Raw genomic sequence first — 15072 nt, forward strand, 5'->3', positions numbered from 1 at the left:
TTTGGGACATACTATTGTTCAGTGCAGGAAACTTCAAGGGCGCTCTTCATGTCCTTTGATTGCTATATCTGACGCCATTCGGACCACTGATTCTCCTAAGGTTTCTACGCTAACTTATGAAGATTTTCTCTGATGGGTAAAATTTCGTCAAAGTTTTGCTATTTCGGGAGCACACACCGGTAAATCATTTAGTTGTAACTCTACGTCACCCTACCGTAGTCCTTGGGTTCTTGATTCAGGTGCAACCCATCATATTACTGTTGAGGCAAAATCCCTAAATTAATTTTAAAGATAATAAACTTTAATGATTAAGGATTAAATGGACTTTGATTATTTTCTTGGTATTTAACTTGTGCTCATGAGTGTTTTACTAAGACAGGAACAGGTTTAAATCATAACAAATCAAAGGACATTTGAAATCATGAACTAACTCTGAGTTCAGAAAGTTAGTTCAGGATGTTGTTCAGAATGTTGATCAGTGAGTTGATCAGAACGTTCTGATGAAAGCCCAGAATGGTGTTCTTGAGCAAGCCCATATTCATCAAGAACGTGAAGAACAGGCAAGTACACTTGACATGAATAAAAGGCTCAGAAAAGTACATCTGCATGGATCAATCAATAAATAAAGGCATGAACAAGGATTTATGTCAAAATAACCTTTAATGTTCATCTAAGACTATGAACATTAAAGTACTAGGAATATTCCAATAAGAATTTAATCCTAGATGTTGCATTCACTGCACTTCAGTTATGTCCTTACAATTAGGATTGATTACATTAAAAGCTAGTCTTACAAATCATCCTAAAGTAAGAACAAGTGGAACATTCTGATGGTCACAATGTTCATGTCTGTGCATGTTTCAGCCAATGAACAGTATAGTTGGTGAAAAGTTAGCAAGCAAAGCAAAAGAGATCTTGCATCAGAGATAACCTGACCTCTGAGCTGTAATCAAGCAGATTTCTTTGAAGCATGGCCCTGAAGTTGTAGATCCACTATCCTCTCTCTCCTGCACAAAGTCCAAGACATATTTGGTTCTACTTTATCCCACCTTTTCCAGCAAAACTGGATGCATATGGAAAGGCTACTTTTTGAAGGATAAAACTTAAACAAATCTCATGTCACGTACTGGGCAAGCCCAGAAATTCATCAAACATTCATCAATGATGAACCCAGATGAAGAACAACATGAATATCTAACATTCTGATGAAGAACACATCAACATTCTGATGTTCATCCTGGGAACTCAACAACATTCTGATGGTCAGAATGTTCACCCAGATTTTCAAGTAAAAGCTTGTGGGGCCCAAGACACGTGGCATAACACCATTGGTCACCTTACAACGGCTATATGAGCCCAAAGACTCTATAAATAGAGATCAAAGGCTCAGTATTACTTGCACCATTGCAAAGCATACAAGAAAACAACTTAATTTGTTTGAAGCTCTTGCAATTCTATTGATCATCACTGAAGGCTTTCCTTTTACCTTCTTTATAGTGTAAATCAATTTTCTCTCTCTCTCTCTCTCTCTCTCTCTCTGTTATCTCTTTCATAGATAACTTCTTCCTTCTTCTCTTCTTCTGTTTGTCTGATTCACAAATATTCAAACTTCACACAATTTGTAACAAAATCTCATCTAGCTTTAGGGGTACTAAAGTGTTAGCTTGAGCAAGAGTTGTAAAAGTCTAAGTGGTTAACTTAGCAACAAGGTGCAAGCCTGCTGAGGCTTAGAGAATACAGGATTGTAAGTGTTCAAGTGAACACAGATTGTAAGGTGCAGGATTTGAGAGGTTATCTCAAGCATCATAGTGGAAAAATCTCACAAAACTGTGAGGAGTAGACTAGCCCACATTGGGTGAACTACTATAAATCTCTGTGTGTTCTTTCCTTCTTCCTTATACTCTTTACTTACTGCAAACACAAACACACACTAACACAGTTACTTTGTTAAAACTGTTTTTGCTTTCAGACGTCAGAACGTTCTGAAGTCTGCTAGTAACTTAACCATTCCAAGTTTCCACTTGAGAATTATTTTTAAGTTACAGGTTAATTTTTAAAGGGTCACAATTCAAACCCCCCCTTCCTTGTGACTATTTTATCTACTTCAATTGGCACCAGAGCCTGGTTCTAAGGGTTTGAACACTTTAACAAGTGTTAGAGAAAAGATTCAAGAAGTATGTCTAAAGTCAAGTACATAGCAGAAAGTTTGAAGTCTTTGAAATGAGTGAAAATGAAACCATTTATGAGATGTATGCTAGATTTACTACAATAGTAAATGAAATGAGATCTCTTGGAAAGGCATATTCTACTCATGATAGAATCAGAAAAATCTTAAGATGTCTTCCTAGTGTGTGGAGACCTATGGTCACTGCAATCACTCAGGCCAAGGATTTAAAAACCATGAACCTGGAAGATCTCATTGGTTCACTGAGAGCCCATGAAGTTGTACTTCAAGGAGACAAACCAGTGAAGAAGGTAAAAACACTTGCCTTGAAAGCATCTCAGCAAACTTCATCAGTAGCTGATGATGATGTGCAAGAACCACAAGAATTAGAAGAAGTTCATGAAGAGGAAGCTGAAGATAAACTTGCACTAATCTCCAAAAGAATTCAAAGAATGATATTAAGAAGAAATCAGATTGGAAAGAAGTTTCCAAACACCAACAACAGCACCAAAACTGAAACAGACAAAAGCCAAGTCACTTGTTTTGGTTGCAACAAAACTGGACACTACAAAAGTAAATGTCCTGACATCAAGAAGGTGCAAAGGAAACCTCCCTTCAAGAAGAAGGCAATGATCACTTGGGATGACTTAGAAGAGTCAGAAGCTCAAGAAGATGAAGAAGCAAACATGGGGTTGATGGCTCAGTCAAATGATGAAGAAGAGGTAATTATCTATAAAACTGATTCTTTTTACAAAGATCTTGAGAGTAAAATAGATAGCCTATTATATGACTCAAACTTCTTAACAAATAGATGTCATTCTTTAATCAAGGAACTTTCTGAAATAAAAGCAGAAAAAGAAACACTTCAAAACAAATATGATGAGTCTAGAAAGACCATACAAGTTTTGCAAGATTCTCATTTTGAAATGTCAGAAAAACAAAGAGAATTAAACAAGAAACAAAAAGGCATTTTATCTATACCTTCTGAAATGCAAAAGGAAAATAAACTTTTGAAAAAGGAAGTTGAAAGATTAAAAAATGATCTTACAGGTTTTATAAAATCTACAGAAACATTTCAAAACATTTTGGGATCTCAAAGTAAAATTGCTGAAAAATCTGGTTTAGGTTTTAAAGATCCTAGCAAAATCATTGATAGTTTTATACCTAATAAAACTGAAATGAAAATGAAATGTTCTTATTGTGATAAGTTAGGACATAATGAATCAGTATGTTATGTTAAGAAAAAACTTATCAGAAAAAATAAGATTAATCTTAGTTCAGAACGTTCTCATCTCAATAGATCAAAAAGTTCACAAAAGGCTGAGAAGGTTAAGAAGATATGTTCCTACTGTAACAAATCTGATCAATCAACAGAATGTTACAATAAGGAAATATTTCTTAGAAGAACTAACCCTCAAGGACCCAACATTACATGGGTACCTAAAGTTTTTATCTTGTCAAATGTAGGTCCTGCATCAGGGTGCAAGAACAAAGCCATGGTACTTGGATAGTGGTTGTTCTAGGCACATGACAGGTGACAGGAACTGTTTTCTGACCTTTGAAAATAAGGATGGAGGACTGGTGACATTTGGAAATAATGACAAGGGTAAGATCAAAGGTAAAGGCACTATAGGTAAGTCTAACTCTGCTAAAATAGAAAATGTTCAGTATGTAGAAGGTTTAAAACACAATCTACTTAGCATAAGTCAATTGTGTGATAGTGGATTTGAAGTGATCTTTAACCTAACATATGTGAAATAAGACAGACCTCCTCTAACAAATTGTTTTTCTCTGGATCAAGAAGAAAGAACTTGTATGTTTTAGAACTAAATGATATGCCTGCTGAATCCTGTTTTATGTCTCTTGAAAAGGACAAATGGATCTGGCACAAAAGGGCTGGTCATGTAAGCATGAAAACCATTGCTAAACTTTCTCAACTTGATCTAGTTAGAGGTTTGCCTAAGATTAGCTTTGAAAAGGACAAGATCTGTGAAGCTTGTGTTAAAGGTAAACAAGTAAAAAGCAGTTTTAAAACCATTGAGTTTATTTCAACTCAGAAACCTTTAGAGCTACTTCGCATTGATCTTTTTGGTCCAGTTCAAACTGCAAGTCTAACTGGCAAAAGATACGGTTTTGTTATTGTTGATGATTTTTCCAGATTTACATGGGTTCTATTTTTAAAACACAAAGATGAATCCTTTGAAGCTTTTCAAATTTTTTGTAAAAGAGTTCAAAATGAAAAAGGTTCTAATATCATCACAGTAAGGAGTGATCATGGAGGAGAATTTGAAAATGCATCATTCAAAACATTCTTTGATGAAAATGGTATTAAACACAATTTCTCTTGTGCAAGAACTCCACAACAAAATGGAGTTGTTGAAAGAAAAAATAGGGCTTTGCAAGAAATGGCTAGAACAATGTTAAATGAATCAAATGTTGAAGATTATTTTTGGGCAGAAGCCATTAACACATCTTGCTGCATTTTGAATAAAGTTTCAATAAGAAAGGTTCTTAATAAAACCCCATATGAACTCTGGAAAAACATTAAACCTAGCATATCTTATTTTCACATATTTGGCTGCTATTGCTACATTCTGAACAACAAAGAAAAATTGGGTAAGTTTGATCCTAAATCAGATAAAGCTATCTTTTTAGGATACTCTACAACTTCTAAAGGTTATAAAGTGTACAATCTAAAAACCCAGACAATTGAAATTAGTATGCATGTCATATTTGATGAATATGATGAACATTCTCAACCAAAAGAAAGTGAAGACACAGAAGTGCCAACACTTCAGAATGTTCCCTGTCAGAACATTGACAATCCAGTAGAGAGAGAAGATGATCAGAATGTTCAGGATCAGGCTCTCCAAAGTCCACCTAGAAGTTGGAGAATGGTAGGAGATCATCCTGTAGATCAAATCATTGGAAGCACAACTGATGGTGTAAGAACCAGATTGTCCTTTCAAGATACTAACATGGCAATGATCTCTCAAATGGAACCCAAGTCAATCAATGAAGCTATTATTGATGACTCTTGGATTGATGCCATGAAGGAAGAACTTTCTCAGTTTGAAAGAAACAAAGTTTGGAACCTGGTTCCAAATAATCAAGAGAAAACCATCATTGGAACAAGGTGGGTTTTCAGAAACAAGCTTGATGAAAATGGTAAGGTTGTCAGAAACAAAGCAAGGTTAGTTGCTCAAGGTTACAACCAACAAGAAGGTATTGACTATGATGAGACCTTTGCACCAGTGGCAAGGTTAGAAGCCATCATAATTCTTCTTGCATATGCTGCACATAAAAGCATTAAACTTTTTCAAATGGATGTTAAAAGTGCATTTTTAAATGGATTTTTAAATGAGGAAGTTTATGTAAGCCAACCTCCTGGCTTCATAAATGAAGAAAAACCAAATCATGTTTTCAAACTCACTAAAGCACTCTATGGTCTTAAACAAGCTCCTAGAGCTTGGTATGACAGACTTAGCACATTTTTGATTGAAAATGGTTTCTCAAGAGGAAAAATTGATACCACACTTTTTAGAAAAACACATAACTCTGATTTACTTATTGTTCAAGTTTATGTGGATAATATTATTTTTGGTGCCACCAAAGAAAAAATGTGTGAAGAGTTTTCCAATCTTATGCAAAGTGAATTTGAGATGAGCATGATGGGTGAACTTGGTTTCTTCCTTGGTTTACAAATCAAACAACATCCAAATGGAATTTTCATAAGTCAAGAAAAGTATGTCAAAGACATTCTTAAGAAATATAAAATGAATGAGGCAAAAATCATGGTCACCCCTATGCATCCATCTTCAAGTTTAGATAAGGATGAGAGTGGAAAATCTATTTCTGAAAAAGAATATAGAGGCATGATAGGTTCATTATTATATTTGACTGTTAGCAGACCTGACATAGTGTTTGCAGTAGGTTTATGTGCTAGATTTCAAACATGTGCAAAAGAATCCCATTTAACTGCAGTTAAAAAGGATTTTTAGATATCTAGTAGGTACTACTGATCTTGGCCTTTGGTATAGAAAAGGTTCTAGTTTTGATCTTGCAGCATATAGTGATGCTGATTATGCTGGAGACAAGGTTGAGAGAAAGAGTACAAGTGGAACTTGTCAATTCTTGGGACAAGCATTGATTGGATGGTCTTGCAGAAAGCAAAACACCATTGCACTCTCCACAACTGAAGCTGAGTATGTCTCTGCAGCAAGTTGTTGTTCTCAAGTCCTGTGGATCAAAAATCAAATGGAAGATTACTCACTAAGGTACACAAGTATTCCTATTTTTTGTGACAACACTAGTGCTATAAATCTTTCTAAAAATCCAATACAACATTCTTGGTCTAAGCATATTGAAATTAAGCATCATTTCATTAGAGACCATGTTCAGAAAAAGGATATTGTATTAAGCTTTGTTGATACTGAAAATCAACTAGCTGACATTTTCACAAAACCCCTTGTTGAGGATAGATTCAATTTTCTTAAAGAAAAATTGCAAATCATAAAAAATCCCAATAAAGATTGATCATTAATCTCTAAGGGCCTAAAACTTACCCCCTTGATGTTATCTGATTTATTTCAGTAAGATCAATCTTAATCTGAACATTCATCAGAATGTTTAAGAGATCAGAATGTTCATCAGAATGTTTGTACGATCAGAATGTTCATCAGAATGTTCATATGATAGAACAGGTCAGAATGTTCATAAGGTTTAGAACATTCAATCTTGGATTCTGGATAAAAATCCTGTACGCAAGAAATCATGGGATTTAATCCAGAAATCTTCTCCAAATCTCTAGCATTTAATGTTTGATTAAGGGTTGTTATGTTAAAGCTATGTCCATTAGGCAAAAGCTTAAAAACCATTTCAACCACTCTCCTTCCATCTTGTCAAACGGCTAGTTCTTTCTCTCTCCCACAACTTTTCAGTTTTCATCTTTCCCAATAAAACTGTCAACACTTTTTCATTTCTTCTTTCCACTCTTACACGTTGGTCTATAAATCTTTAAACCAACTCCAACCTTTCATCACATCTTCAAACAACCCTTCTCTCTCAAAAATTCTCAAACACTATGTATTTCTAACGAGAATGGCGAGAACCAAAACCACCTCACGCGCTCACTCCCAATCACCACCACACGCTGCTGATCAACCCTCTGATCATTCTCCACTCAACGAAACTCCAGTTCACACCGTTCTCCCTGATGAAGTCATTCCCCTGTTTGATCCACCAAAATCTAAGTCTGATAAAAAATCCATTCCCAAACCAAAACCTAAAGCCACTAGAAGATCAACTAGAATGAAGAAATCTTCATCAACACCCACTACTTCTCACATGGATCTAGTCTCTGATGATGAGAAGAAACAAAATGAAACGGCTTCTGAGGAAGGAACAGTCTCTGAAAAAGACGAGTCTGACAAAACAGAGAAAGTTGAGAAAGAACTTTCTGACAAGGGAAAAGGAATTGCTGAAGAAGAGGCAAATTCTGAGGAAACTAGAGAAACTCTCCTTCAAATGGCCAAGACTGCTAAGAAGGTTTACCAAAGGAGGAAGAAGATTGCTGCTGATGCTCTGCCTCTAGAAAAATCTACTTCTCCATCTCTAGAAAATGAAGAAGTTGAAAAAGAAGAGAATGTTGAGGAAGAAGCCCCCTCTAGGAAAAGAGGGAAGGGCAAGGACATTGCTATACTTGCTTCTGCTTTAAAGATTCAGAACTTGGAGAAAATGGCTGCTAGGCCATTAAGCAGAGCAAAGTACTTTGATTTTGAGAGCCTCAAAACAAAGGGATGGAATCTTGAAGAGTTCACAGATCCTCAAGGATGGTCAGGATTTGTCTCTACACAAGAACCAACTTTTGAGAACTTAGTGAAAGAGTTCTATGCATCAATGAGAGTGAAGGAAGAGAAAGGAGAAAAATTCCTAGAATCCACAGTCAAAGGAGTGAAATTTCAAGTCACTCAAGACCTTCTCTCAAACATTCTGAACATTCCCAATCAAGGTAATGAACTCTTTAACACTTGGTTTTCTAGTTCAGATGTTACACGTGAACAACTCATCCTAGAATACACTAAACCAGATCTTGACTTTAACTCCACAAACCTCAAAGATGCTCCCAAAATTCTTCATAACATGATTAGGCACACCATATTACCCAGATGTGGAACCTTTGATGCAATCACTGATTTAGATCTTTGCATCCTCTATCATCTTATGAACAAGACTCCCCTCAATCTCTGCTATGTCATGGTTCAGTACATGATTGACCAATTTTCTAAGTATTAGGCCCTAAGTAGGCTAGTGATCAATAGTTATTGAAGTTTTATAAAACTTCATTTTTGTATGATCATATGTACTTGAATTTCTTTTTTGTTTTTGAACCATGCTCATCATACAATTGTACTTCATGAATGATATTAATGAATGAATATTGATGTTGGTTCAAATTGCATATTTTTATTTATGCTATGGATTATAAAAATGAGGGGGAGTTTTTTTTTAAAACTTCTAAAAAACTCATAATGGATTATAAAAATGAGGGGGAGCATTAAAATAATTTTTTTTAGCTCTTAGACTCTTCATATATAATCAAAATCCATAATCCTAAATCACAAGTTTATCATCTTCAAAAAGAGGGAGATTGTTGAGGCAAAATCCCTAAATTAATTTTAAAGATAATAAACTTTAATGATTAAGGATTAAATGGACTTTGATTATTTTCTTGGTATTAAACTTGTGCTCTTGAGTGTTTTACTAAGACAGGAACATGTTTAAATCATACCAAATCAAAGGACATTTGAAATCATGAACTAACTCTGAGTTCAGAAAGTTAGTTTAGGATGTTGTTCAGAATGTTGATCAGTGAGTTGATCAGAACGTTCTGATGAAAGCCCAGAAGGGTGTTCTTGAGCAAGCCCATATTCATGAAGAACGTGAAGAACATGCAAGTACACTTGACATGAATAAAAGGCTCAGAAAAGTACATCTGCATGGATCTATCAATAAATAAAGGCATGAACAAGGATTTATGTCAAAATAACCTTTAATGTTCATCTAAGACTATGAACATTAAAGTACTAGGAATATTACAATAAGAATTTAATCCTAGATGTTGCATTCACTGCACTTCAGTTATGTCCTTACTATTAGGATTGATTACATTAAAAGCTAGTCTTACAAATCATCCTAAAGTAAGAACAAGTGGAACATTCTGATGGTCAGAATTTTCATGTCTGTCCATGCTTCAGCCAATGAACAGTATAGTTGGTGAAAAGTTAGCAAGCAAAGCAAAAGAGATCTTGCATCAGAGATAACCTGACCTCTGAGCTGTAATCAAGCAGATTTCTTTGAAGCATGGGCCTGAAGTTGCAGATCCACTATCCTATCTCTCCTGCACAAAGTCCAAGACAGATTTGGTTATACTTTATCCCACCTTTTCCAGCAAAACTAGATGCATATGGAAAGGCTACTTTTTGACGGATAAAACTTAAACAAATCTCATGTCACTTACTTGGCAAGCCCAGAAATTCATCAAACATTCATCAATGATGAACCCAGATGAAGAACATCATGAATATCCAACATTCTAATGAAGAACACATCAACATTCTGATGTTCATCCTGGGAACTCAACAACATTCTGATGGTCAGAATGTTCACCCAGATTTTCAAGTAAAAGCTTGTGGGGCCCAGGACACGTGGCATAACACCATTGGTCACCTTACAACGGCTATATGAGCCCAAAGACTCTATAAATAGAGATCAAAGGCTCAGTATTACTTGCACCATTGCAAAGCATACAAGAAAACAACTTAATTTGTTTGAAGCTCCTGCAATTCAATTGATCATCACTGAAGGCTTTCTTTTTACCTTCTTTATAGTATAAATCAATTTTTTCTCTCTCTCTCTCTCTCTCTCTCTCTCTCTCTCTTTGTTATCTCTTTCAGAGATAACTTCTTCCTTCTTCTCTGCTTCTGTTTGTCTGATTCACAAACATTCAAACTTCACACAATTTGTAACAAAGTCTCATCTAGCTTTAGGGGTACTAAAGTGTTAGCTTGAGCAAGAGTTGTAAAAGTCTAAGTGGTTAACTAAGCAACAAGGTGCAAGCCTGCTGAGGCTTAGAGAATACATGATTGTAAGTGTTCAGGTGAACACAGATTGTAAGGTGCAGGATTTGAGAGGTTATCTCAAGCATCATAGTGGAAAAATCTGACAAAACTGTGAGGAGTAGACTAGCCCACATTGGGTGAACTACTATAAATCTTTGTGTGTTCTTTCCTTCTTCCTTATACTCTTTACTTACTGCAAACACAAACACACACTAACACAGTTACTTTGTTAAAACTGTTTTTGCTTTCAGACATCAGAACGTTCTGAAGTCTGCTATATACTTAACCATTCCAAGTTTCCACTTGAGAATTATTTTGAAGTTGCAGGTAAATTTTTAAAGGGTCACAATTGAAACCCCCCCTTCCTTGTGACTATTTTATCTACTTCAATTACCGGTAATAAAGATTTTTTTCCTCCCCTCTCACTACATCCGGTTACTTAATTAGCGAGTATTATCACAGCAAATGGTTCAGAAACACAGTCCACATGCATTGGCACTGTCAGAGTGCTCCCTTCTCTGTCAGTTACATATGTCCTTTATGTCCCTGGATCTCCATTTAATTTAATTTCTCTCAGTCAACTGATTTGTTCGCATGAATGTATTGTCACCTTTACTAAAGGCAATGTTACTTTGCAGGATTGGATTTCGGGATGGAAAATTGGCGTCGGGTGTGAGTCTAATGTTCTTTTTTATCTCTTAAACCCCTCCACAGCATGCCCAACCACAGATTCCCCTCTTACTATACATGCTCAGTTGGGTCACCCAAGTCTCCTCAAACTTCAAAGGTTGGTCCCTAGTCTTTCTAAATTATCCGAGTTGCACTGTGAGTCGTGTCAATTAGGGAAACACACTCGTAGTCATTTTCCCGATTGAGTCAATAAACGAGCATCGTCCCCTTTTGCTTTAGTCCATTCTGATGTTTGGGGCCATTCGTATAACATCCTGTTTTTCGTAACCTGATAGATTTCACTAAACTTTAGTTTTCTTTACAACTCGATAGTTTTGAGAATCTTAATATTTTTCATGTTGACAAGTTTCCTATTGAGATCTTTAAAAGTGTTTGAAAATACACATCTGTTTATAAGAAAAATTATTATTGCTATTATTTGATCTCATGATACTGAGATATGTTTTATCATGAAATTTGAAGAAATATCACGCAAACTATTAATATTATATTTGTCCATCGATGTCTTAATTTGATTAAACTTTTCATATTCAAAAGAAGTATATAAATTAATTTTGCATTGATAATTCTCCATCAAAGTAATAACTATTAAGGATCATTTATATAACGATATATAGATCATGGTGGCATTTAGGGTGGGCAGGAGGAATTCTTTCCCACCATGGGAAAGTCTCCTTTTAGTGGACAGGTGGCAGTTAAAACAAGTCAAACTTAAAAAAAAAATCAATTAGCTTATTTTAATGCCTTGCTTCTACACCTCCCAGCTCCACTATGCTTGTGTTCTGCACCCTCATTTACTTGGACGTTCATTTGACCCTTATACCCCTTGTTCTCTCCTTGTTTTTTCACGTTTTCATTTCTTTCGTTTCTGTAAAAACAGTCATTGTTCTTCCACAATAAAGCCTCACAGCGTCATCATAAACTAGAGATCTTGGTTTCATCTTGCACAATCCAATATCACAATTTGTTGTAGTTTTATTTCCTAGGTTCAATCATCTCTTCCCCATTTATTTTATGTTCTTCGGGTCAACCATAACCACCGCGCGCCGCCGTCATCCAAACCATAACCACCGTTATCGCCGCTGTCATTCAAAATACTATTTAGAATCTGTCTAGCTGGTACAAGCAAAAATCACTTCATTGACATTGGAAAAGAAAATGAAATGGGTTACGGGAACCAAATCCATTCAATGGTTATAATTTTTCCTAGTTTTCTTCTCTAATATTTCTAAAATTCATTCATGTCTAAATCGGAATCTAATAAAAGAACCATATTCATCTTGAGAGTAAAGAAGAGTTTTGAGAAAATGGAATGAAAATGAGTTCTTTATCTTTAAAATTGTTTGAAGGTTGATGGTGGCCCTCTGAATAACGACGACGGCGGCGGAAAGGACGGCAGTGAGCCCAGATTGAATTACAATAAAAAATATTACTTGTGGGGTCATCATTTTTGTCACATGTACTGTTGAAAAAAGTTTTCAAGAGGTTGCAGGGAAAAAAATTGAGTCAATCTGAACCATTCAATTAAAATAATAATGGGAAATGTTAACTTGTGCCCTTAAGGCACAAGTTTAGAAACCAAATGTAGAAATAATGTATTGAAATGCGTGCATTAAATTTAATTTTTAATTTTATAATGAATTGAATGCACAAAGTTTAAGGGAATATTACTTTTTTTGCATTTCTTAACATGTGCCCTAAGGGCATAAGTTAATACTACCCAATAATAATATATCAATGGTTGAAAATGGTACTTTCTCATTGTGGAAAAATATTCCCCCTACCCACCCTAAATGCCACCATAGATCATGTATATTAATATTTAAAATTATTCTCTTATATAAATGGACAAACTTGGTTTCTTGTTTATGGTTTCATATTATATTAGTTTTATAATAAAAGAAATACTCTATTAACAATACACCTCATGCTTTCTAGTTTATGAGTTGGAAGAAGGATAATAAACATACACATGAGATTTTACACCTCCTGCTTTCTATACTTTTACGTTGGAAGGTTATAATTCAGCCACAACAAAAGTTTATTACTCATCATCCATAAAGAAGCAAAATTATAAACAGCTCCTGCTTACATGCTTTTGCGTTGGAAGAATAAGGTGAAGTCTTAGGAAAATCCTTTTGACTCATCCTCTTCTAACTTGCTATAAATAGATGTTTTCAGCCCACTTCATTCATTCATTTCAGTTTTCAAAACATATATTTCGTATTGTGAAAATGAGAGTATGTAACAACCCGATTTTCGCTAGATTTAATTTTAATTATTTTTAATATGTGTCATATGTGCTCATATGTGAAAGCAAGTAAAAAAGAAAATCTTAAGACATTGCAAATTGGAACCAAAGGTAGGTTCTGTTTTGTGAATTAGATTCCTATCTTTTAATCTTTTTTCTTTCCAATGGAACACAAACTACAGGACTGTGTGGATACTGCAAATTGAAAACCAACAAATGAAAATGTGGATTCTTACAAGTTACATATGTGACTATTTCTAAGATTTTTGTCTTTATGCAATACGATCAGTGTCTTTATGCAATACGATCTGTCTTCACTATGTACATTATTTAACTTTCAGTTAGGTTAATGTAGTTGTTTTAGGTGGTTTCATTGTGATCATTCAAGCTAGCCTTTCGGCAAAGCAATTTTTTATGGCTGCCTGCTGCCTTTCAATCAAATTTTGGCCAATGATTATGCATTCCGAATGTGGGTATATATCTAAATCTTAGTGTTGCTTGAAATCACATCTGCTCAAAGAATCACTTGATATCTTTTATTTAGGATTATGATTGTGTGTGAAGTAAACAATTGATTTTATGATAAACATTGTGCGATAAAAAATTCTCTTCCCAAGTGCTCCAATAGACATTTGATTTTATGTTATTACAATTGGTGGATAATGGTGTTAGCTCTGACGTGTTAACTGGTTTATTAGCAGAATGAGGGAATAAGGTGAATGTATATTTTAAATTTTTTTAAGTCTATCATTTAGCGTCGGCTAGACCGACTCTATAAATTTTAGTTGACTTTTGAATATTGACTTTAGCATCTGTGTGGCCGACTCTATAAAATTTCGTTGACTACTTAAATTGACTTTAGAGTTTGCGTGTCCGACTCTAAAAGAATTATTTAGCGTCGGTTTGGCTCACTCTACAAGAATTGGTTGACTTTGCTGGTGTTGGAAATATTAGCCTCAGATCATTGTAGAGTCGGTATTAAACTCGGTGTAACCGACGCTACGTTAGCCTCGGAGTGAAAACAGTGGATGCTACCCAGTTGCTTCGAATTTTTTAGCCTGACCCTGACACCGACGCTAATCCGACGCTAAACCAGTGTTAGCGTCGGTTTTAGCCCTTTTAGAGTGGGTTTTTGGCCGACGCTAAAACACAGTTTTCTTGTAGTGAAACCTATAAACAACTTTTGGCAACAAATCTGGATGTTGGGGGATTAAAATTTGGGTTTTTGGGTGAAAAATGGTGTAAAAATCGTAAACACAGAGGAAAAACTCGCTAGAAACTCGCTAATGGCGAAACTGTCTGGAAAATTTTCGCTATTAGCTCAAATTTCGCTATCAGCGAAATTGCCCAGTGACAACATTCTCTGTTTCGCGTTCTTGCGTCTTTTTCACACATTTCTGTTTTGAATTGGCCTTTGGTGTAAACATTAAAGTTTTAGATAATTGTGTTAGCTTTCCAATGGTCTTGGTTTCACTTTAAAATGATGTATATATTTTGAGTTATAATGAAAATACTCCAAGTGAGTCTTAGTAAAATTTTATGAAAATTCAGCATAACTATTTCCAAGTTAAACCAAAACTTATGGAATGTTTCCAAACTTTAAAACTAGAAGTACCAGGAGTTTAATTAAAATGTTTAAGAGTATTTAAACCTATGTCTTCTTGGATCTAACTTGGTTTTTCCTTTATTTGAAATAACTTTGTTTTTGAGACGAACTTTGTCGAAAATAATCTTTAAGACCAAATACTTTGCAAATCTTTTGTGAATAGCTTTATATGATTATATGAAGATGCATGAATAATTGATAGGTGTTGAATATGATGTTTATATTAATATGATGTGTTTTC

The 15072-nt window shown here is 35.0% G+C and overlaps 2 protein-coding genes across 2 annotated transcripts; both read left to right on the forward strand.

Moving 5' to 3' along the window:
* Window positions 1-2220: 2220 nt before the first annotated feature.
* Window positions 2221-5756, forward strand: LOC146915615 (uncharacterized). The gene is made up of 6 exons (XM_085721395.1): window positions 2221-2886; window positions 3632-3797; window positions 3989-4171; window positions 4622-5426; window positions 5544-5636; window positions 5744-5756. Exons 1-6 carry the CDS (start codon window positions 2221-2223, stop codon window positions 5754-5756), a joined length of 1926 nt encoding a protein of 641 aa, XP_085577521.1.
* Window positions 5757-7264: 1508 nt separating this feature from the next.
* On the forward strand, window positions 7265-8458 carry LOC146915616 (uncharacterized). The gene has a single exon (XM_085721396.1). It carries the CDS (start codon window positions 7265-7267, stop codon window positions 8456-8458), a length of 1194 nt encoding a protein of 397 aa, XP_085577522.1.
* The last annotated feature ends 6614 nt before the right edge of the window (window positions 8459-15072 follow it).

Source organism: Medicago sativa, chromosome 6 (assembly GCF_051527215.1).
Source record: "Medicago sativa cultivar Bolivia chromosome 6, Bolivia_mono, whole genome shotgun sequence".
NCBI classification, from domain to species: Eukaryota; Viridiplantae; Streptophyta; class Magnoliopsida; order Fabales; family Fabaceae; genus Medicago; species Medicago sativa.

What these genes read in the sequence shown, in the direction of transcription:
- LOC146915615 (XM_085721395.1), top strand. Translation starts at nt 2,221, where the DNA reads ATGAGTGAAAATGAAACCATTTATGAGATGTATGCTAGATTTACTACA. An exon ending in CTGTGAAGCTTGTGTTAAAG is followed by an intron (nt 4,172 to 4,621) that starts GTAAACAAGTAA and finishes ATTTTTGGGCAG; the next exon opens with AAGCCATTAACACATCTTGC. An exon ending in ACCTTTGCACCAGTGGCAAG is followed by an intron (nt 5,427 to 5,543) that starts GTTAGAAGCCAT and finishes AGTTTATGTAAG; the next exon opens with CCAACCTCCTGGCTTCATAA.
- LOC146915616 (XM_085721396.1), top strand. Translation starts at nt 7,265, where the DNA reads ATGGCGAGAACCAAAACCACCTCACGCGCTCACTCCCAATCACCACCA.